Source organism: Natator depressus, chromosome 4 (assembly GCF_965152275.1).
Source record: "Natator depressus isolate rNatDep1 chromosome 4, rNatDep2.hap1, whole genome shotgun sequence".
NCBI classification, from domain to species: domain Eukaryota; kingdom Metazoa; phylum Chordata; order Testudines; family Cheloniidae; genus Natator; species Natator depressus.
The window spans coordinates 136,422,867-136,447,331 of NC_134237.1; the positions used below are offsets into that span (position 1 = coordinate 136,422,867).

Sequence of the window (24,465 nt, forward strand, 5' to 3'; positions counted from 1 at the left end):
CCCATGAGCAGAGCCCACATAACACTGGGAGATTGCATAGTGAATTATAATTTCCATTCACAAGCACAGTGCTATTGGGAAACTGTTGTTAAAAAGTCTGTTGTCTACCACTGACTTCGCTGTGTAATCTTGGCCAGACCACTTGACCGCTTTAGGTCTCAGTTTTCCCCATCTGCAAAAATGGGGGTGATGATACTCCCTTGCTTTTAAAAGGCACTTTGAGATCTAGGGGTGAAAAGTGCTAAAGAAGCGTTACATTATTATTTATCATGAAAATGTTTACCATGATGGTCACTCAGTTCTTCCTGTTTTGGATATGTATTTAGTGGAAAATTTTATTTTAACCATCCTTTTTTGTTTGGCTTCAAAATGGCATTAAAAATTGTGAGTAGATTTCAGAGCTACGTTTCAGACCAGGCTTGGATCAGCATTGCACGTTACAAAACCTCTGCCACCAGGTGGTTCTATTTTTACACAGAGGTGTTAGGAGAAAGAGGTTAAGCTGGCGTCAGAATTGATTGGGGACCCTAATTAATTTGTTTAGCTCTTAATTAATTCTCTAGTTCTTAATTTATTTGTGTACTGTCATGCTTAATTGTGTGCCAGGACATCAGGAAGCCTCCCACTAATTGGTCTTTGGTTGTTTTGAGAGCTGGAAGTTATTGGTTTGGAGACCTGGGTAAACTGTTTAATTAAAGATCTGTCTTCATATTAACTTTCACTACCAGCCTCCAGAAATGAGCTAGATTTAACCTTGTGAAGACATGGGGCCAGATGTTGAGCTGATGTAAATTGGCATAGCTCCACTAATGTCAGTGGGGCTGTGCCATCTTACACCAGCTGGGGATTTGGCCCATTGACTTCAATGGACATACTCTGATTTTTGCCAGCTGGGGATCTGGTCCTTTGATTTCACTGGGGCTGCGCTGATTTACACCAGCCAGGCATCTGAACCATGTTGTGTTTCTCAGGGTGTTTATGTAGAAATTCTCTTGTCATAAAAATGAATTACTCTTGCTACCATCCTTAGCCTCTTTCAGAAGTGATGGAACTTCAGTAAAATGCATCCACTTCTAGGGTGGAAGGCAGCCACTACCCTGTGCAGAGTAGTACACTTCACACCCCGGGTCAAGGATATAAGATTTTGACCAGAATCACTGGGTATGTCTTCACTGCAGTTTACCTGGTTCCAGGTAACCAGGTATGGGAGTTATAGCAGTCTAAGAAAGTGAGTGTCCAGCAGTTAAGCCACACTCAAATCACACCTGTGTAACCGTGTCCACGCTGGTTCTGTAGCAACTCAGGTTAGGCACTAGAATTGCTGGGGGATATCCCCTGTGTTTTAGTATTCCACTAAACTGTGCCATTCTGTGAATCGTTTTGCAGTGTATTGTGGGACAATTTACCAGTCTTTCCTGGGTCCCTGTGCAGAAGTCTGAGCTCACCAACAGAGTAGATATAAGCACTTCCAGATAGGCACTCTCCACAGTGCTGTTCACAGCCTGCGTTCCAATTGTTAGCAGGCATGGATCCAGCCCAGGATGCTGATGACCTGTTCTAGCTGTCAGCATTAATGCAGCTCTCGTTTCTGGGACACCTGACCAATGCAGGGCATGAGATACAGTGGAGGAAATTTAGGCAGTGGCTTGTTGCCTTGAGAAGGTGGTGGCAGGCCTTGCTAAGGAGATCATGCAAGAGGCATGCAGAGATGGAGCAGTGGAAACAGCTGAGACAGGTTTTAATAGCTGTGGAATCTCACTGTGCTGACTGGCAGTTCTGGAGCAGGACCACAAAGATCAAGTGGTGAAACTACATGATCCTGCAGACCTGGGGTGATCAGCTGTGACTCTAAATTTTCCACATGAGGCAGACCACCTTCATGGAGCTGCATGAGGAGCTTGCCCTCGTCCTTCAGCACCAGAACATGCATATGAGGCCGTCCCTACCAGTCCAGAAGCAGGTTGTTATTGCCATCTGGAAGCTGCCTATCTTAAACTGCTGCAGATCAGTGGCTAACCAGTTTGGTGTTGGCAAGTCAGCTGTCAGTGCTGCGGTGATGGAGACTTGTGACTCAGTTATTGTTGTGGTTTGCCCATAAGTGGTAAGGATCGCTAATGTCCCCAAAATAATTATTGGCTGTGGGAGAATGGGGTTCTCGAACTGTCCTGGAGCCATGGATCGCACACATGTCCATTGTCTATCCTCCACAAGGTTCACATGAATACATCAACCGGAAAGGATACTACCTGTTCATTTTGCAGACCTTGGTTGACCACAGAAGGAGATTCATGTACATCAACATGAATGGGTGCATGACACCAGGGTATTCCAGAGAAAAATTCCAGGGTGTTTTCAAATTTGGACAAGGGAGGACTTTCGTCCCTCCCAGCAACATGGTTATCAGTGAGGTAACTCTATCCACTGTCACTTTAGGGGACTTGCGTTGTCCTCCACTGCCTGGCTCATGAAGCTGTACCCTGATGTGAGAGCATCTGGCAGAAGAAGGTTTAATTACACACTGATCAGTTGCAGGAAGGTGGTGGAATATGACTTTGACTGACTAAAAGCAAGTTGGTGCTGCCTGCAAACCATTTGGATGTCAATGCATGTAATGCTATTCATGTTGTCAGGGTGTGCTGTGCACTGCACAGCAGATGTGAGGATAGGGGGAGTACTTTCACCAGGAGTGAGTCAAAGACCATACTGGTTTACAGACCCAGTACAGGCAACCAGAAAGTCACAGGGGTTGGGTCCAGGGAAGCGAGGGAAGTAAGTGATGCCCTGCATGCCCACATTCTTGGTTGCCGGGGGAAATGCTCTTATATGGAGTTGTGATTCACCTGTTCTATCCATACCAATTTATCTCTTGTCAGTCTGACTGGATAAAAGCTTTGATTTGAATTTTCTGTGTCTTTGTTTCCCATTAGATTGTGCAAATACTTTATTTGAATACAACACAAGCACCCCAGCAGCCACTGTGTTAGGAAAAGGGCAAAATCTGTACTGAGCTGTAAACAACTGACAATATAGACAATCGGGGCAATGTCACAGGAAATGGAATTGCACATTCTACTCCTTGGATGCACAGGGATAGAATGAACAAATACATCTGCCCATGTACACTTCCACTCTAGGAGTGCATTGATTGGCTCATGCCCCAGCCAGAACTCCTTATTGTCTGTGTTAGGGGGCTTAGTCCTTCACCCACTCACTTCCCTGGTCCTTCTCGCATGAACAGAGAGCAACAATACCCGAAGTCCAAAGGTGCAAACAATTTGATGTTTATTGGGGTGAACTTCCAGCAAGCATGATTCCAGTTTCCTTCCTTAGTGCCCCCCTTCCCAGCTTACCTGAGCCTTATCTGTGTCCCTGTTCCCATTTCCCCCCCTTAGCAAAACATGATTCCAATTTCCCACCCCCATTCCCTGTTCCCATTCCCCCCCCTTACTTCCTGATTGACTGCAGACTATATAGTAAAACTTGAGTTCTGCTTAGCTATAGCTTAACCTATCATTTTACTGAAATTTAACTAACCAATCCTAACGTATTGTAACATGATTATTTAACCAATTATATCCCGCCACCTTAATTAGTTTACACCCAGCAAAAGTAATTATATAGCAAACAGAAACAATCACAGAACCAGACAGAGACCATGCAAATAAACAATAGCAAAGTGGGAACTATAATGACAAAACAATACAGAAGTGAGGATTTCACAACTACATCTATAAAGATAAGGGTTTCCCAGCTGTGTCTATTGATAAGTGAGTTCTTACTGAACAGAAAACTATCAAACTAAACTTCCTTTTACATCCTCTAGGCTCTTCCCTTTCTCTGGAGGTGGTAGATCAGATCTCCTTTCTAACAACCCCAGATTGCCTTATTGCCTTATGTGGGGATGTGACCGTTCACTTCCCAGCTTATGGCTGCCTCTGCTGCTTAGCCAGAGATCTTAGCCTAAGAACAGGGCCTCAGACTGTCACAGTAAGAGAAGGCCCTTACACCGGCAGACAGTGATTTTGATTCTTTCTTTTATACCTCTATAACTAGCTAAGTGATAAGAATACACCTAAATTCTTAGAGTATAGGCCTTTACAGACAGGCCTGAATATCTATATCCTAACAGTCTGCATGACATGAAAGAGAGTCCATTATCCTCATTTTACAAACGGGGAAGCTGAGTCACAGAGAGGTTAAGTGACTTGCTCAGGGTCAGGCAGCGAACCTGTATTAGAGCTGAGAAGGAAACCCCAGTCTCCTTACTCCTGCTCTCCACTGCACTGTGCTGGTGGATTGACCGCGTGCTACATTTATTGATAGAATCACTGTCTCCAAGAGATGGGTCTGGTTAGGAAATCGGCTTGTCACAAAACTTGGCATGAGTGAAGTAAATAACAAACCAGGGAACCCTGTTGCATTCCTAGCAGGATCATATTGTTTGATCCTAGAGGGATCTGTTGCCCTCAGGGAATGCCCAGGCTGGGAAAATATAACTCTTGTCTCCTCATGTGAGCAGCTGATTGCAAAATTAATCCACTTGTTATTACTGGAAAAACATGCCCCCAAGTTACAAAAGACCGATCATCCTTGTGGAGATATCTGCGAGTGCATATCACAGTGTATCTTGAGTCCCCACAGAAGCAATTTTGAACTTCCGCTGTCCCCTCCACGCCCCCCCCCCCCCACAATGCATGTATCATGTTGTTCTTTCGATAGCCATTTACAGCCCCAGTCTTCTTCCTCTCTCTTGCAAAAGATGAACGGGAAGTTCTTGAATCTTGCTGTTTCCAATGTAGCATTTTCAAGAGAGAATGGAAGAGATCACTGGCCCATGGAGTGGTGCTGAAAATAAACCTGACCCAATGGTCCAAACTCATCCCAGGTGTAACTCCACTGGGCTATGGAACGTGGGAAGAGAGAGTTGGGTTCCATAGATTCCAGGAACTTTTTATTAAAAGAAACAAAAATGTTATAAACAGCTTTGCAGAATGATCATGAAAATGTACCAGCCCAGCCACAAACTCTGCTTTCCTGCCCTTTACCTTGATGATAGTGAAATAGCTAGCAATATATTACATGTATTACTCGCCTCAGGTGAATGTGTGAGGTAGAATTTTGGGATGTGTGGGTTATAGGCATTTATTTAAAAATAGATAAAAGAACCCAAATTCAGCTCTGGAGTAAGTGGCTGTAACTCCAGCATAGTCTGCAGAGCTGCTCACATTTACACCGAGTATGAATTTGAGTCCTTTTGTAGCCTTTTCCATGCTTTGCTTTCTGTTTCCCTCTCTGAAGTATTGTCATGGTGGAAAGAAATGTTGCCTATAAAATCCATCTGGTTTTGGTGTTTAAGTGGGTGAAGAAATGCAGTTTGAAAAGGAAAGTAGCAACTGGCCTGAGACATGGAGTCTGGGTTTGCTCGGATTTGAATTCAAATTCCCCCCAAATTTGGGTCCATTCCACAGATGAGCTTGATCTGTGAAGATGAGAACTGTGACCTACACAGATCAGCCGTACCTGGTTACTACAGCGACAAATGTAAGATGTTAAAACTTTTTGTTCCTGTGTAGCCTGTGGAGTCAGCACAGCTAAGGGAGAGGGAGCTGGATTCTATTCCTGCTTGTCCTTCATCAGCAGAATTGTCTACTAAGGCCCCAAATTAAACACATGTTTAAATGTTTAGCTGAGTTCAGGCCTAGTGCTCATCGGTTATACAGGGGCAATGAGATTGCCTCACTGTTGCTGGGGGCATAATGTAAAGTGTGTGTGGGGTGGGGGGTAGAGATGTCGCTAGGGGCAGAATTTGACCTTTATTACTGGGGATGATGTGCAAAAAGGATAGAAACCAGTTTGGCCTCCCAGGGCCTGATCCAAAGCCCACTGAAGTCAATGGAAAGACGCCCATATGCCAGGCCCCCAGATCCCAGGGTGAGCTTGCAGGGCTGGCAGTTAGCAAAAATGTCTTTTTATTTGTAAATTGAGCCCATTGATTGATTGATCTAGCTCTGGGTCTTATCTGAACTTCATACCGGAGGGCACCCACCCAGAGCTCTGAGATTTGGTAGAGAAATTACTGTGAGACAGTGATCCCCACAATGCCATTGTTTACTTAGTCGCCTTTCAGAGTAGAACAGCACTTTAATGCTGCTGGCGTGTATTGTAAGTCAGCTCAGGAATTTATTTCTGCTCGCTGGAGTGGCACTAATGCAATGCGGGATTTGTTCACCTAAAAAGAAGCCTTTAAAGTTTCAAGCTTTATGGCCAAGTTGGGGTTTTTTGGTTTTTTTGGTTTTTTGGGGGGGGGCGTTTTGTTAACCCAAATAGGAATTCCACAAGGGTGTTTTTCTGTTTTTATTTAATCTCTTTAAACAACTCCATTTAGACAGAACAAAAAGACATATTCACCATGTATAAAGACTACCAACTCACACGTAAATGTGAAATACGTACAAAATCAGAGAGGCATAGTAGGTGAGGTAATAACTTTTATTGGACCAACTTTCTGTTGGTGCGAGAGATGAGCTTTCGAGCCACACAGAGCTCTTGTTCAAGTCTGGGAAAGGTACACCGAGTGTCACAGCAAAATGCAAGGTGGAACAGATTATTTAGTGTAAGTACTTAGGACATATTGCAAGGGACAAGGCATTTGATGGATGATCATCTTAGATCTTTCATATTTGACCAGTACTTTGAACATATAAAGGGCTAAATATTACAAAAGATTGTCAACAAAGTAATGGACAGATAGGAATTTATGACAGGATTTTCCCAATTTCTGAACATCAGAATCTCTGTTTGAATCTAGTCCAGATTCCCTAAATACTCTAAAGATGATTGAGGGGTTCACATACTACAGGGGCCATATAAGCACCTTAGATCGATCTCAAAGCAATAAGGCAGATTTGGTTTGCTTTTACAGAACGAGCAGACAGTTCGCCCACCTTTGCTTCTTCCAGTGTGTATTTGGTAATCCACAAACCTTGGATTTTCACTTTTAAAATACTTCCATGTACATTTAGTGCTGGTGAAGGACGCTGGATTTACCACCCTGGAGACTGTGCCTCTGTTTATCCACAGAGCCGATACAACACAATCAGCCACCCTACCTCACCTGTGTATGTCAAGCCTGATCTTAAAGCACTTTACAAAGCCCGGAAAGCATCAGTGTCTCTGTTTCACAGAAGGGGGAAACTAAGGTATACAGAAGCGATGAAACTTGCCCAAAGTCATACAGCAAGTCAGTGGCAGAACCAGGAACAGAGCCCAAGGCTCCTTTCATCTATTCTGGTGCCCTGCCCAGTGGAACAGGCTAAATCCATTCAAAGTTAATGGGAGTTTTGCCAAACCAAGGACTTCAGGGGTGGGCTGAGCGTGGTTATGATTGGAATCTCGCCAGTATATAACAGTGGCTTGTTTGTAACATACGTAGCAAATAGGGTGAGCAGATGTCCTGATTTTATAGGGACAGTACTGATATTCAGGGTTTTTTCTTATATGGGCGCCTATTACCCTCAACCCGTTGTCCTGATTTTTCACCCCTGCTATCTGGTCACCCTAGTAGCAGAAAGGAAGTAAAACTTATTCCAAGTCTCTCTTCTTTCCGACTATGACATGGGATGGTTAGCGGCAGTTGGCATTATGGCTCCACCTGCCTGGAAACAGAGAGGGAGAAGAATTATGAGAAAAGTTCTGTGTCTAGAAACTGCTTTCCACCCCCTCTCCTTCCACTTCTCCTTCCAATTGACCTAGAAGCATGGGGCTCTGGCCTCAGTCCTCCTGCCATGCCTTCTCCTTCCTAGATGAGTCTCAAAGCTGAAAACCGAGTTAAATAGCATAATTGCAAATGGTCCTGAAAACCCTGAGACACATACATACGCAGGGCAGAAGGGGAACTCCTGACCTGAGAAATTGCAGAATGCTTAGAGCTTGGAAGTAGCTAGCAGAGTGTGTGTGTGTATGTTGTGGTGGGGAATGAAGGAGAGATTTGGTTCTCTCTGGCAGTCCACTTCCCCATAATAACTAACCATCCTAAGGTGAGAGATGCCCTGGTGCCTTCATTATGTTGCCTCATATAACATGAGTGTTCTCAGTCTTCCTGCCACGTGACTGTGCACCGTAATCCTAACCAGTATTCGGTTTCCCTCCTATTCTGTGATGACACAAATCAGCTTCCATTGCAGAGAGCTGCTTTGCCCCCATGCCCGCCCGCCATTCGAAAAAAAATAAAAGTGGGTTATACTAAATGCATTGACTTTAATTAGCAAACATTATAACCTTTCAAGAGCTGCCGAAACGTGCCTTTGGAAGGAGCTCGTAAAATGAATAGTATTGCAAAACCAGACTGTTTTGCTGTTCTTTGCCTGATCCCATTCTGTTAGGTATGATCAGATTGACTAGCTGTTCCTGTTTGTTAGTAGAGCCCATCAGGGCCTCACTGTTGTGTGTTGTACAGAAATTGTGGCGGGGGTGGGGGTGGGGCGGCAGATCCTCAGCTGGTGTAAATTGGCTTAGCTCCCTTGAAGTCAGTGGAGTTATGCTGATTTACACCAGCGGAGAATCTGGCCCATGTAATAGAAAGGGAGGCCCAGATCTTCAAAGATATTTAGGCTCCTAACTTTCTTTGAAATCAATGAAGCCTAAATACCTTTGAAGATCTGGGCCATAGTCCCTATCCCAGATTGCTCACGACCGGTGAATGAGACAGACAAGTCAGGACAAGCTAATAGTGAAACAAGCATATTGGTATAAGTAATAGATTCCTAGTCCATGTCCGCAGGTCGGGTTTTGTAGGCATCGTGACAGAGGTGAGGGAAGGAGGAGTTTGAAAGAGGGGATAAGATGGGGAACTTTTCCACTGTATGAGGCCTTGGGTGGGAGATAGCATGAAGGTGCTTGGGGAGAAATGGACTAACAGATGGGGAAAGCCAGCATTGCAAAGCAAAGTTGACAGCTTGCTAAGATAAAGTTGCTGACATATTGAGCAGGGTTATATAGTGAAGGATCTTATTGGTAAAAATGTGAAGCTTGTGTTTGATGCACTGGAAAAGGGACTCCACAAAGGGGTGATATGGCCAGAGCCACAAGCCAGTCGGCTGAGGCTAGCAGCAGCATTCGGAGTGGAACTGAGAACAGGGGCAAGGTTACACTAGTCAAGACTAATGAGGAAGGAGGTTATTTCAAAAGAATTCCAGCCCGGAGACCTAATCAGCCATGAATCTCAGCAGAGGGCAGCTCCCTGAGGCCAGATGTGAGCTGCACAACTGGAGCAGACTTGGAGGTTGAGGCTAAATGTTGATTGAAAATCAAGGGAACCCGCTAAGGCACTGGTGGTTTATAGTCTGGTTTGGAAAGATACCTAATTAAAGTGTCAAGCAAGTAGCTCTCTTTAAGAAAGAAAGAAAACCAAATCTAAGCAGCTCTTTTCCCCTTAATGTTGCCACCCCATGATGGGAGTTCAACAGGAACAGGGTTTACAACAGCATGTGTTAATGAAGCTGCTTCTAATTAGATTCTACAAAACTTCGTATGCACTGTTAAGAGCTGAATGCAGCGCTGATCTAAAACATCTGGATTTTGTTCCCACGGCTCAATGAAATCATTTTCAACAGATTTCTGTCAGGCCTGCAAACGTTTATTTGTGCCAGAAGAATTTGTGTCTGTCAAGCTGTCCTTGGGGTAGATTAAGGTAGACTCCTTGGGATCTTGGGTCTTCAGTCAAAAGGACCGGTAGAGTAGCAAGCAGTGGGGCAGCCCATAGCTGCTTAATGCCGTCCTGGGGTGAGCTGCTCTGGGAGGTTGGTCAGGGGGTAGGATGAGAAGAGGGATTTCAATAGAGGAGGGGCAGTCATTATACAAAGGAGAGTTTTGGGGAGGCTGAACATTTTGGTGTTTCCAAGCCCCATTTTGCCTCAGTTGACGTCTGACTGTGACAGCAAATTGCCTGGTCAGTCAAAGCACGTGATCTCGGTGTATTACCCTCCTCTACATGATCGCCTGTAACTCTCATTGCAAGTATCAGCCCTCCACCCTCCCAAATCCCTTTGGAGGTCTACTCTCAGTTACAGCAGAGCAAAAGCAGAGTAGAATGGAGGTTACTGAGAGCAGAAGTTCCAGAGTAGCAGCCGTGTTAGTCTGTATTCACAAAAAGAAAAGGAGGACTTGTGGCACCTTAGAGACTAACAAATTTGTTCTCTAAGGTGCCACAAGTCCTCCTTTTCTTTTTGAGAGCAGAAGGTGGCTGTTTGATTTTTAAATGGGGGCTGCAGCCTCCCCCAGTGTCCTGTGAAACCTGACGGAGGGATAACTGACCATTGTGCTTTTCTCGCCCTCAGCTAGTGCCAATATCTGCAATGTTGTCCTGATGAGGCACACAGAGCTGGAAGAAGGGATCGATGTCCTGGACAGTAACGGAAACATTGTCGGATCTTCCAGAATTGCTGCCAAGCATGTATGTACCTGCGGGGTTCCCTGGAGCTTAGGGCAAACACACATACACAGCTGACCTTTACGCCCCAGGAAGCCCATGGCTGTGGGAACCCCTGGTTTGGGTGAGCTAGAAACAAATGAGAATCTCAGCAGTCATTTAGAAAACTGGGATAGTCGAGGCCTTATTGATCATCCAAGATAAATCAGGGTATGGTGGTTAAGTACCTGCTTTGCACAGACAAGAACAGTGAGCACTCAGAAATCTGGGGGCTTTGGTGCACACAAAAATGTAGAGGTGACAGATTAGGGGTACAGTTGGGGTAGAAGCTGCTTTTGAGTATTTGGCCCAGAATGCCTGGTTTAGTCAAACAAGATTAATCGTAGAATAAGAGTGATAGAAACTCTCATTTAAAATGTTAGCTACAAGGGGGGAAGGATAGCTCAGTGGTTTGAGCATTGGCCTGCTAAACCCAGGGTTGTGAGTTCAATCCTTGAGGGGGCCATTTAGGGATCTGGGGCAAAAATTGGGGATTGGTCCTGCTTTGAGCAGGGGGTTGGACTAGATGACCTCCTGAGGTCCCTTCCAACCCTGATATTCTATGATTCTGGTTACCGTGTGACCAGTCTAGCAGCAAAAGGCAGAATGAGATCCAGTGGGTGAAGCTGGACAAATTCAGATAAGAATGTATGGAGCAGATTTTTAACAATGGTCACTGGATCAACTTCACTAAGTCTGTGGTTGATTCTCCAGCACTTGAGGTCTTAAATCAAGACTGGTTGTTTTTCTAAAAGATATGATATAGCTCCACCAGAAGTTGATGGGGCATGTTATGCAGAAGGTTAGATTTGATGATCATAGTGGTCCTTTCTGGCCTCAAAAATCTATGAATTCTTTTAAGTGAGATCCTATTGTTCCCCCGCCCCGCCTTTTCCCCCACTGTCAGTCTGAGGATTTCACTGTGGAAGCTGTAAGCAGTTGACATTGAGGATAGGGCAGAGCTAACATACACCTTTTTACAAATGAGAAAAACTTAGTTTGCCAGCTGAATAGCTCTTTAACCCGCCGTGTGCCAAATGACATTAATAGCCATCAACCAAACCTTTATAAGGAGACCCCAGCTGTTTTTATTCTCTTGCTAACACCTGGTTTGTTCCCCCCCACCCCACCCCTTGGCCAACCTTTTAAATTCTGCCATATGCTCATGACTACATTATGACTTTCCTGTTTTTTCTGTTCTTGAGTAGCTTTGTCTCCAGAGCTTTGTCTGATTATCTAATTGAACCGGGTTGCTTTCTAGCGGGTTTTAATCTGAAAGGTAAAGTGTGCAGAGGCACAAATCCAGGCAGAGGAGCTCATAATACAATCCTTGGCACGTCTATCGCTCCTTCTGTCCAAGGGTCTTAAAACACTTTACAGAGGTAACTAACTTACCCTCTCAGCTGCCTGCAAAGAATGGTGAGTCACTATTAATGTCGCCATGTTACTGAAGGGGAAACTGAGGCACAGAGCTGTTAAGCAGTTTGCTGAAGAGCTCAGAGGCAGTTGCTATCAGAGCTGAACCAGATTTCCTGACCTGCCCCCACCCCATCCCTAGCCCAAGACCTCTCTGTGTCCTAATGTCTGGCCAAATGGCTCAGGCCCAGATCCTGAAAGGTAGCTAGGTTCCTAAATTCCATTGATTGAATGGGAGTGAACCAGGTAAATACCATTGAGAATCTGGGCTTAATTGGTTACCTGGCAGCACATTTTGAGTGACGTGCGACTGGCATTTTTATCTATGCAGGAAGGTGACAATCGGTGGAAAACCTTTTGTGGGGGTTACCTTTGCTGCCCTATGCTGCTGCAGCTCTGTGTCTCTGGGCGGGGTTCCGCACTCCCACTCTGCATGGCTGCATGTGGAGAGGGAATTGAAACATAGCTCAGCTGCAATGGGTCTCACCTCACACAACTTGCCAGGCAGCTGTACTGTCCCTCTGTCCTGTCCTCCTTCCAGTCAGCAGCAGCCGCTGTGCTCTGCTCTGACTGGGCCGCTTAGCCACACTCCCCCATCACCAGTGTTTAGATTTCTCAGTTACCCTCCTTGCAGCTGTGCATACGCACCCTGCTTTCTCCACCAGTCTGCTCCTGTCAGCACCTGGTTGTCTCCCCCACCTCCTGACTGCACCCCTCCCAGCACCCCATCACTCAGCGTTAGCCCCATGTCCTCCTCCTTGATTCACCACCCAACCTCTAGATTCACACAGGTTCACCCACCCCAAGCTTCCCGTCAATTCAGCTCATCCCCCTCCCTTCTTCCAGCATGAGCTGTGTCATCCCCTGTCCCTCAGCCAGTGAATGCAGACACAGCCTCACCCTCTCCTGCTCTGCTCACCTCATCCCTTTGAGAGACAGTTCGGAGTGGGGAGAGAGGAGCATCTACTTCAGCTCTACTTCTCTGGGCTGGTGTGGAGAACACATCCTGAGCTCTGAGCCCTTGGCTACCAAACAGCAGGCTAGGACCTCAGGAGTTTATTGCTAAAACCATACACAGTAAATGTTAGAGCCTGATTCAGTGGCACAGTGCATTGGAGGCGGGCCGGTCTTGTGGTTGAGGTATTGGACTAAGACTCAGGAGAACTAAGTTCAATTCCTGGCTCTGCTGCATGCTCCTTGTGTGACTTTGGGCAAATCACGTTATCTCTGTGTGCCTCAGTTCCCCCATTTGTAAAGTGGGGATGATTGTACTTCCTGACCTCCCGGGTTCATGTGAGGATACAATGATCAGAGTTTGTGAGGGGCTCAAATGCTCTAGTGATGAGATAGATCATAGAATCATAGGAATATAGGGCTGGAACAGACCTTGAGAGGTGATCTAGGCCAGCCCCTTGCTCTGATGCAGGATGAAGCAAACCTAGGCTGTCTCGCCCCCGAAAGGTGTTGGGCCAAATTGCACTTAAAAACCTTCAGTGACGGGGATTCCTCAGCCTCCCTTGGAAGCCTGTTCCAGAACTACTCTTAGAGTTGGAAAGTTTTTCTTAAATATTTAACCTAAATTTCCCTTGCTAAAGATTAAGCCCATGACTTCTTGTCCTACCTTCAGTGGGCGTATAGAACAATTGATCACCGTCCTCTTTATAAGAGCCCTTAACGTATTTGAAAACTGTCAGGTCCCCCTCAGTCTTCTTTGCTTAAGACATACACAGTTTTTTTTAACCTACTCTCATAGGTCACGTTTTCTAAACCTGTTATCCTTTTTTGTTGTTCTTCTCTGGACTCCCTCTGGTTTATCCATATCTTTCCTAAAGTGTGGTGCCCAGAACTGGACACAGTACTCCAGCTGAGGCCTCATCTGTGCGGAATAGCACAGGATTGTTATCTCCCTTAATACACTCCTCTTAATATACCCCAGAATATTAGCCCTTTTCACAACTGCATCACATTGCTGACCCATATTCATAGATAGAAAGTTAAGTTATTTATTACATGGTAGGGCCATGCCCTGCTCTCGTTTATATCAGAGTTACTGTGGATTTACACTGGCATAACTGAGCACAGATTCTGGTCCATAATTTGCAGCAACAGAGCAAGAACAGAATATAGGCAAAGAGAGCTGGGCAGGAATTTTTCAACAATTTTTTTTTTAAATGAAAAATGCTGATTTATCAAAACCAAAACTGCTCACCAAATGGGGTCAGTTTTGACAAATCTCCCAAATCGAAACATTTTTGCAAAAAAAAAACCTTTTGAAATTGTCAAAATGTTGCTTTTTGACATTTTCCGAAAGAGAAGTTGGGGTTTGAGTCCAAACGACTTTTTGTAGACACGTTTTAGTAAACTTAATCTGAAAAAATTATTTTTTAAATTTTTGTGTTTTTTTTTTTTTTAAAAAAGTCATCATTGAAACAAAACGTTTGTTTACCCTAATTGAATTATTTTTTCAGTTTGTCAGTGTGTGAAAAATTTCAAGGTTTTGATTTCCTTTCCTGATTCAGAATGGGAACATTTTTCAAACTCTAGAAAACTCTCTGGGATGGGAAGAGCACTTACTGCCCAGCCCTGTGTTGATAAATTGGCGCGGGTTGAGAGAAGAACCACGGGAATGATTAGCAGTTCAGAAAATATAACTCAGGCCATGTCTACACTATGACTTATGTTGGCAAAACATATGTCACGCAGCGGGGTGAAAAAAACACACCTTTGAGTGACATACGTTTTACTGGCATAAGTGGTAGTGTGCACAGCACTATGTTGGCGAGAGAGCATGGGCGGTGGGTGGAGCCCCCCTTCCGGGAGACTAGCCCCCCGGCTCCACCCCTTCTGCCTGAGGGCCCCCCCTGCACTCAGAGCCCCCAAGCCTCCCCGATGGCTGGAGGACCCCTGGGCCAGCTAGAGCCCTAAGCCCCCCTGCCCCCGGAAGAGTCCCGGGCTGGCTGGAGCTCCCGCAGCCACTCTGCGCCTCCGCTCCTGAGACCCCAAGCAGCCCCAGGGGAAAAGCTCACGTCTCTTCTGAAGAACCTGAGCTTTTTATATGCACCATACAGGTTCCGGGGTGGCTGAGGGGGCAGTATGTGTTATTCAGGTTCCTGGAGTTCAGGGAGAGTACTGATGAATCCAGGAAGTTGATTAGCACACACCGCCTCCTCAACTGCCTCAGAACCTGCATGGTGCATAATAATAATCAAAGACTTCCTCGCAACTGGCATCCAGCAGCTACAGGGAGAGCTCCTCCCACCACCATAGCTACCTCATTGGGTGTGGTTTAATATGTCGACGGGAGAGCTCTCTCCCATTAGCACAGAGCAGCTACATGAGAGGCCTTACAGCAGCACAGCTATCGGTACCGCTGTGCCACTGTAAGCTGTCTAGTGCAGAGATAGCCCTACGGTGATAGATTCAAAGAACGCCGTCTTTTTAGCTTAACAAAGAGAAAGTTAAGGGGTAACTTGATCACAGTCTGGAAGTACCTGCATGGGGAACAGAAATTGGTGTGCTCTTCAGGTGAGCAGTCAGAGGTATGTATAACAAGATCCAATGGCTGGAAGCTGAAACTAGACAAATTCAGACTGGACATAAGGTGCAAATTTTTAACAGTGAGGGTAATTAACCATTAGAACAACTTGCCAAGGGTTGTGGTGGGTTCTTCATCACTGGCCATTTTAAAATCAGTATTAGATGTTTTTCTAGAGATCTGCTGTAGCTCAAATAGGAATTAATTGAGGAAAGTTCTCTGGCCTGAGTTGTACAGGAGGTCGGACCAGATAGTCTCAGTGGCCCCTTCCGGCCTCATAATCTATGAATCTATATGCAAGTGACTGGTATCAACCTTGTTATCAATCTTTGTGGTTACATTCCAACCATATACATACCATTAAAAAATTGCTAGGGAAAGGATTTCTGACCCAGTGGATTGTTTGATCAATGAAGGCATATGCTGGGAGCAGTTCTAAGTGTCTGTCTTCTATTTCTTTTCTTTTCTTTTCTTTTTCTTTTTTTTCAGGCACTGATAGAGACAGCCCTGACTAGAGTGGTCCTGCCAATGCCTATACTGGTTCTACCTCCAATTATTATGTCTATACTGGAAAAGTAAGTGTTGGGTGATGTGGGGCAGGGGGGAATTTCCAGGGAAAGGGAAGCCGAGGGAAAGTGAGGAACAGCCTCGTGGGTAAAGATGTGCAATTTAGGGTACATCTGCACTGGAGCTGGAAGACGTCATTTCCTGCTCGGGGAGACATACCTGTGCTAGCTCAAGATAGCATGCTAAAAATAGCAATGTAGCCACAGCAGTGCAAGCAGCAGGAGGGGGCTAGCCAAGACCCTAAGTATGTACTCAGGTCAGCTAGCCCACCCATGCCACCATGGCTACTCTTCTGCTTTTAGCCTGCTAGTTTGATCAGAGCTAGCACGGGTATGTCTACCTGCCCCGGAGATTACACCTTCAAGCTCCAGTGTGGACATTAACTGTGATTTCAGGAGAAATATCCTTGTCAAACTGGCCAAGGACAAAAGTATACTCCAGTAGAATGCAGTAATTGTATTCTTACACACTGTATTGTTATTTCGGCATCCTTGACAATCAGTGTAAAATACTGTAGCAGTAATATCAGTATTATGGCTTCTCGTTAAAAGGAACAAGAAGAAATCTTTCTGAATTGCTGCCGTTGCTTGATTACCATTACTCTTTAGGGGGCTGAAAACCCACTGTATTCAATGGACAGATTCCTATTGATTTCAGTGAACTTTGGATCAAGCCGTAAGCATGTAATTTCATCCAGGCCTTGGGCCTCTTTCTGAAAAACTGGGCCTAATTGTATGGAAGCATGGGTAGAATACTAGCCTTGAATGCTGTCTGTTGCATGCTCTGTGAAACTTGGCTTCCTGTGATTAAGATTGGCTCCCTCATGATGTATGGCTCCATGATATTTCAGTGCATTTTTGAGAAATGCTACGTTTTTGGTAGCATGTTAGGGTGTGTGTGGTATGGGGCAGCATTATCATATTATGTCTAATTATCAGTGTCCCTGCATTTTAACAAAATATGTGCTACATCCAGTGACCATTTCCATTCTCCTCCTCCCCTGTGTTCCAGGATGTCTTTTCTTTTCTGCTAAGAAGGTAGTGCAGTGAGTTCTTTTTTGTTCTAGATGTTTACTCTTTCCTGGCTTCTTAAAAAAAAATTCTCTGCCAGAGAAGAGGCCATCTACTATTATCCCATCTGGACACCTCATTCAGTTTCAGTGGGCTTCAATGGGGCGTGTGTCACCTGTGAACCTTCAGAGACTGATTACTGCATTGAACGATAGTGTCTCTAAAGTGCCAGCTACCTTTGTTCTGATGGCTAAACTGGAGGCATTTTTTAAGCAAATGTTAATGATGGCAACTCTAAAACACTCCACTGACAAAGTAAACAATAATTAGCACGACTGGGTATTGAACCTCAACTTTGGGTAGCAACAGCTTTGTCCTTGGTCCATAAATGCCATTGGGCTGTGTGAAATTCTCTCTGCTTTTTAACAGGGATCAAGCCTTTTTTCTGTAAGCGTTAATGGCTGATGGGTTTCTGGGCATCTTGTTCATTTGTATTACTGTCGCCTCTTGAGACCCTCTCCAAGACCAGGGCCCCAGCATGCTAGGTGCTGTACAAACACATAGTGTCCCTACCCTGGCTTCTCTTAAATGGACACAACAGACAAAGGGTGGCAGGAATCACAGTATTATTAGCCCCATTTTACAGATTAGAAAATGAGGCAGAGCGAGATTAAGGGCCTGTCTGCATGGGGATATTGACTGGAATAATTCCAGTTTGGATTAAGCTAAACCAGAATAAGAGTTTCCACACAGCTATTCCAGAATAGTTGTTATGCTTTAAAATTGCACCCTACCTTATTGTGGAATAATTTCCTTGTGTAAACAAACCTTAAATGGCTTGCCCAATATCATAAAGAGAGTCCCAGCCCATTGCTTTAACAACAAGACCATCCTCCTTCCCTGCTATTAATTATTTTTGTAGCACAAACCCTGTGCTTGGTACTTTCCAAAGAGACATGCTGTGAATACTGATGATACTTACTTTTCATTGGAAGCTCTTTACAAAGAAGCGCGATGGTATTATCCCTATTTTACACATGGGAAAACTGAGGCAAATGGACCGGAAGTGACTTGCCCAGTGTCACCCATTAGGTCAGTGGCAGAGCTAGGAATTGAATCCAGGACTCCTGAGACCCACATGGTTCATGCCAAATAAAAAATCTGTGCCGTTTGATGAGATGTAAAACTAGCACCTTGTGTGGCATGTGCAAGGTGGTTTAAAGATCTTATAAAAAGAAAAAAGAAAAGGAGTACTTGTGGCACCTTAGAGACTAACCAGTTTATTTGAGCATGAGCTTTCGTGAGCTACAGCTCACTTCAATTTTTGATCCCCTTTTCCCAAAGATCAGGCTGTGAACCCAGGTGTCCAGGCCAAATCCCAGCCTGGGGAATTCTGGCATAACCTTAAAATACTACCCTCTGTTCCAGTCGTAGTCACCTTCCTCTTCTCTCCCCCCATGACCTTCTTGGGCTTTGCCTTGCTCCAGCATCTCCTCCTGTTCCCATTAAATCCCCCAGGCACTAAGTACTGCCTGCTCCAGCCTGCATTTCCTGAGATGTAGTGATCTTCTCCCACCACCAGTGTTTGCTTTCCCTACTCTAAATCTGTGGCTCTTTCCTGCTGAATGGTGTGGTTGCTGTGGTTGCTCTGTTCATCCACGTTTGCTCAATGGTTTTCTCAGGCCAGTTATTATAGTATGAGGCTCCTTTCTTGCAGTAAGGAGCTGTCTGTCCCTAAAAATGGGAGATTGACAGCTTTTGGGATGCCAGCAGAGGGTGCCCAAAGACAGGAGTCTCCCACTGGAGCCAGAAGACTCCCCAGGCATGTACCTGTGCAGTTCTACATTTTTTGCAGGGTTTTTTGTTTTTAGTGGTCAGTGAAATAAACATTTTCAGTCTAATTTGATGACAACTCTCTGAGGGGAAGACTAAAGAAGAAGGGCCTTTTTGGAAGAAGTGAGTTTTCAGTTCAGGTCAGTACAGAAAGGTGGAGGCATAACAGACAGGGTCAGGAAGGAAGGAAAGTCGATTTATAAACCAGGTTTTGAGCTGGCCAACGAAGCTACACGGGTTTACTCCAGGAGAGGATCTGGCCCATAAAGACCCCATTGGGGCATTGGCTGGGATTATACATTTTTATATTCATACAATAGTAGTCTCCTGGAGTCAAACGCTGAGGTGAGAATCTCAGGTTTCAGGTTTTTTTAAAGTAATTTTTTAGCCCTTGTGGATGCAAAGAAGAGCATGAAAATGTGATCTGAGTGCCCCCTAAAGGCTCAGAAACCACCAAACCAACAAAATTATTATTTATTATTTTTTAAAAAAACTTATGATTTTTAAGCCAATATCATGGTTCGTGCTCTGGCTTTCGATTTCTGAATGCTTTGGATTGGCAATACTGTGCTTATATTATAAGGACAAGCAGAAATATAATTTCTCTACTTATTTATAATAATATTTACAGACAGTGCAGTAGATTTTCAAAGGCACAAATGGCATATAAGCCCCAAACTCCCATTGACTTTCAGTGAGATAGGTGTCTCGCTGCCATTTGTGGCTTTGAAGATCTCTCCCATTATAATATCTAGTTTTGGAAAGCTGTGATACCTTATTCTGATTGCTGCCTTGCTTTTCTCCCTCTTCAGTTCCAACAGGAACTTATCACTGCTGTCTTGAGAACTGTTAGTGTTTTAAAAATTGGTTCCATACCACCTGAAAACTTGGAACCCCAGTTTTCAAGTGCTATGAACCTCTATCCTTTATTTATCTATAGCAATTTGTGAGTTATCAGCTGCTAAAATCATGTTAGTATTGACATGGGGAAAATCCCAAGGTTGTAATCATGATTGTGATTTTTAAGATCTTCTGTTTCAAGTCAGTTCAACATTAAACTGCATCTCCCAATCGTGCTGCATTGCCTCACAGAAGTTGTAATTCAGATGCCTGACCAGACTACATCTTCCATGATGCACCATACAGCCTGGTCAGAGGGGAGGCTGCACTGCATCATGGAAGACAAAGTCAAGCCAGGGGACCTGGTCCATAGGAGAAAATGGTGGCACGAAACTCCTGAACTACAACTCCCATGAGGCAATACAGTACCTTGAAGAGATTCAGTTTAATTTTGAATTGGCTTGAAATAAAATATTTTGGATCAGTTCAACAAAGTGAAATGTTTCAATACAAGTGTAGCCAACCTGAAATGAAGTATTGTGATTAGGTATTCCTGATGGGAAATTGAAATTTTTTGGCAAAATCAAAATTTTCCAATGAAAAATTTCAATTTTGCAGAAACTGTCTTTTTCTGTCCAAAAATCATTTAGGTGGAAAATTGCCAGGCAGCTCTTTTTCCTGTCTGTCTATCTGAGAGACAAGGTGTGTAAGCTTGAAAACTTGTCTCTTTCACCACTTTCACTTTTATTGGAAGTTGGTCCAATAAAAAATATGACCTCACCCACATTATATTTAGACTTGAAATTAGACGAAGGTTTCTAACCATCAGAGGAGTGAAGTTTTGGAATAGCCTTCCAAGGGAAGCAGTGGGGGCAAAAGATCTATCTGGCTTTAAGATTAAACTCAGTAAGTTTATGGAGGAGATGGTATGATGGGATAACATGATTTTGGTCATTAATTGATCTTTAAATATTCATGATAAATAGGCCTAATGGCCTGTGATGGGATGTTAGATGGGGTGGGATCTGAATTACCCAGGAAAGAATTTTCTGTAATATCTGGCTGGTGAATCTTGCCCATATGCTCAGGGTTTAGCTGATCACCATATTTGGGGTTGAGAAGGAATTTTCCTCCAGGGCAGATTGGAAGAGGTTTTTCGCCTTCCTCTGTAGCATGGGGCACGGGTCACTTGCTGGAGGATTCTCTGCTCCTTGAAGTCTTTAATCCACGATTTGAGGACTTCAATAGCTCAGACATAGGTGAGAGGTTTTTCGCAGGAGTGGGTGGGTGAGATTCTGTGGCCTGTGTTGTGCCGGAGGTTGGACGAGATGATCATAATGGTCCCCTCTGACCTTAGTATCTATGAATCTATATTCTAATATCCTGGGGCCAACAAGGCTACAGCAACACTGCAAACTCTGTCTGACAGACAGCTGTCTGTCATATTCCGGTTATGGTGGGAAAGTTTTATTGCAGTTATAGCAAGAGACATATGAGATGTATTACACATAGCTTTAGTTATTAAAAAAAATATCTCATATTACTTTAGAAATGGTGAGGAGAATGATGACTTATTATTTTTAAGGCTGAAGGTGATTTTAATTAAACCTAGGCCTGAGTCACAAAGTTCCATCTGGATCTTCCTCAGAGTTCTGCTGTGTTTGCATCTGAGGTTGTGGTTAGTGAGAAAAGTGACTCTGACAAATGCCAGTCTGATGCCAGGGGTAAATTGGTGTAATTTCCTTGACTGAAGTGGAGCTGTGTTCCATCAGCTGAGAATTTGCCCATAGTCCCCATCAATGGTTTTTAGCTTAAAACAAGACTAATACAGTGTTGTTGGGGGTTTTTGTCCAATATTTTAAAAGTTTATTTTAGTGGCCAGTTCCTGGTCGTCGTCTTTCCACTTGGATCCAGGTCTTTCATCTCTCCCAGCCATCTATCGCATCTCTCCATCTGCATGTTTTAACTCCCCCAGCTGCCTCTCTCATCTCTCATGCCATTTTTTTCAGCTCTCTTGGCGTCTCTAGTCTCTTTGCCTGCTGCGTATTTTAACTCCCTGGGCCTTCGTTCTTTGCTCTTCAGGCAACTCAGTGTTACCTCCCACTGTTTAGCTCTCCGGTGTTCCGTTCTTTCACCATGTCTCATGCATCTCCTGCTGCCTGGACATGGTGTGGAAGCATCCAACCTAAAGAATCAACATTTATTTTGGGATGGCATGTGCTGTGTGAGCAGCATAATGCCAGTTATTTTGCACAGATGTATTCTTATTTCAGTTGTATAATTAACAATAGCTATGTTAAGACAGCCTTAATAAAATATAAGTATGGTTTAGATGCATCCATGAAAGTAAGAAAATTCTAAGTGTGGGACATAGATGATTTTAAAGCAGAAGAAAGTAGGAGAACTCATCATGTGCCTTCTCTGGTGTAGACTCACTGGACCCCTTAGCATAACTCTGACTTCAGTGGAGTTATACCAGGAATGAATGTATCCTACTTGTATCTCACAATGTTGTCATCATTCAGATACTTGCAGGTATCCTACTGTGCAATGGTTATAGAGAGATGAGGAAGAAACAGTGCAAGGATTCTCCATCTAAGCATCAGTTGCCACAGCCATATTCCCAGCACCCTCCCGTTCCCCTCACCCAGCTTCCTTCTTTTCTCACAGAAACAGAATTAGAACCTATTCGCTGTATGGATTATTACCCCAGTCTCAGACACAATTGCAGCCTAGCATGGCTGGCCTAACATGGTTATAAACCTCAGCCCTTGCTGGACGCTCCCATTGAGTTAATTGGGAACAGGACTGGGCCTTATCTTCGGAAGTGGTTCTGTGTGTTACCTAATGGGCTAGCCTACACTGTTCTTTGGGCTAGCATAAGTCTTAAAATCACCAGTCTGTACTGGGCAAAGAAACCAGTTTAGCAGTAACCATGCTGGAAAACACAAAAGAGTTATGCTAGCATGATTCAAGCCATAATGTAGACAGGTCCCAATGACTTTTTTCAGCCATCAAGGTAAGGTCTGCTACGGCGGTTACAGTGGTGAGAGTATCAGAGGCTGCTGTACTCTTACAAAGTTAGTTTGGTATAAATTAAATAGGGCTGTTGATTAATTGCAGTTAATTCACGCGATTAACACAAGAAAATTAATCGCGATTAAAAATTAATTTCGATTAATCACAGTTTTAATCGCACTATTAAACAATAGAATACCAATTGAAATTTATGAAATATTTTGGATGTTTTTCTACATTTTCATATAAATTGTATTCTGTGTTGTAATTGAAATCAAAGTGTGTTTATATTTTTAATTTCAAATATTTGCACTGTAAAAATGATAAACAAAAGAAATAGTATTTTTCAGTTCACCTCATACAAGTACTCTAGTGCAGTCTCTTTGTTGTGAAAGTGCAATTTACAAATGTGATTTTTTTTGTTACATAACTGCACTCAAAAACAAAATAATGTAAAACTTCAGAGCCTACAAGTCCAATCAGTCCTACTTCTTGTTCAGCCAATCGCTAAGACAAACAAGTTTTTTTTGCATTTATAGGAGATAATGCTCCCCACTTCTTATTTACAATATCACCAGAAAGGGAGAACAGGCATTTGCATGGCACTTTTGTAGCTGGCATTGCAAGGTATTTATGTGCCAGATATGCTAAACATTTGTATGCCCCTTCATGCTTTGGCCACTATTCCAGAGGACATGCTTCCATTCCAATGACACTCATTAAAAAAATAATGCGTTAATTAACTTTGTGACTGAACTCCTTGGAGGAGAATTGTATGTCCCCTGCTCTGTTTTATCCACATTCTGCCATATATTTCATGTTATAGCAATCTCGGATGATGACCCAGTACTTGTTTATTTTAAGAACACTTTCACTGCAGTTTTGACAAAACGCAAAGAAGGTACCAGTGTGAGATTTCTACATATAGGTACAGCACTCGACCCAAGATTTAAGAGTCTGAAGTGCCATCCAAAATCTGAGAGGGACGAGGTGTGGAGCTTGCTTTCAGAAGTCTTAAAAGAGCAACATTCCGATGTGGAAACTGCAGAACCCAAACCACCAAAAAAGAAAATCAGCCTTCTGCTGGTGGCATCTGACTCAGATAACGAAAATGAGCATGTGTCAGTCCACACTGCTTTGGATTGTTATCGAGCAGAACCTGACATCAGCATGGACACATGTCCCCTGGAATGGTGGTTGAACCATGAAGGGACATATGAATCTTTAGCACATCTGGCACATAAATATCTTGTGATTCTGGCTGCAACAGTGCCACAAGAACTCCTGTTCTTACTTTCAGGTGGCATTGTAAACAAGAAGTGGGCAGCATTATCTCCTACAAATGTAAACAAACTTGTTTGAGCGATTGGCTGAACAAGAAGTAGTACTGAGTGGACTTGCAGGCTCTAAAACTTTACATTGTTATATTTTGAATGCAGTTACTTTTGTACATAATTCTACATTTGTAAGTTCAACTTTCATGATAAAGAGATTGCATTACAGTACTTGTATTAGGTGAACTGAAAAATACTATTTCTTTTGTTTTTTTACAGTGCAAGTACTTGTAATCAAAAATAAATACAAAGTGAGCACTGTACACTTTGCATTCTGTGTTGTAACTGAAATAAATATGTTTGAAAATGTAGAAAACTTCCAAAAATATTTAAATAAATGGTATTCTATTACTGTTTAACAGTGCGATTAATTGCGATTAATTTTTTAAATTGCTTGACAGCCCTAAAATTAAATACTTGGGGACATACAGAGGTACCCACATGGAA

At 43.7% G+C, this 24,465-nt stretch overlaps 1 protein-coding gene across 2 annotated transcripts in view; it reads left to right on the forward strand.

The window, feature by feature from the left end:
• Positions 1–24,465, forward strand: part of SFXN5 (sideroflexin 5) — a 168,437-nt gene that overhangs the window by 104,790 nt on the left and 39,182 nt on the right. For both annotated transcript variants that reach the window (XM_074951956.1, XM_074951957.1), the window contains 2 exons: positions 10,335–10,450; positions 15,906–15,991. In XM_074951956.1, the coding sequence (XP_074808057.1) occupies positions 10,335–10,450; positions 15,906–15,991 (202 nt within the window). The remainder of the gene's footprint in view (positions 1–10,334; positions 10,451–15,905; positions 15,992–24,465) is intronic.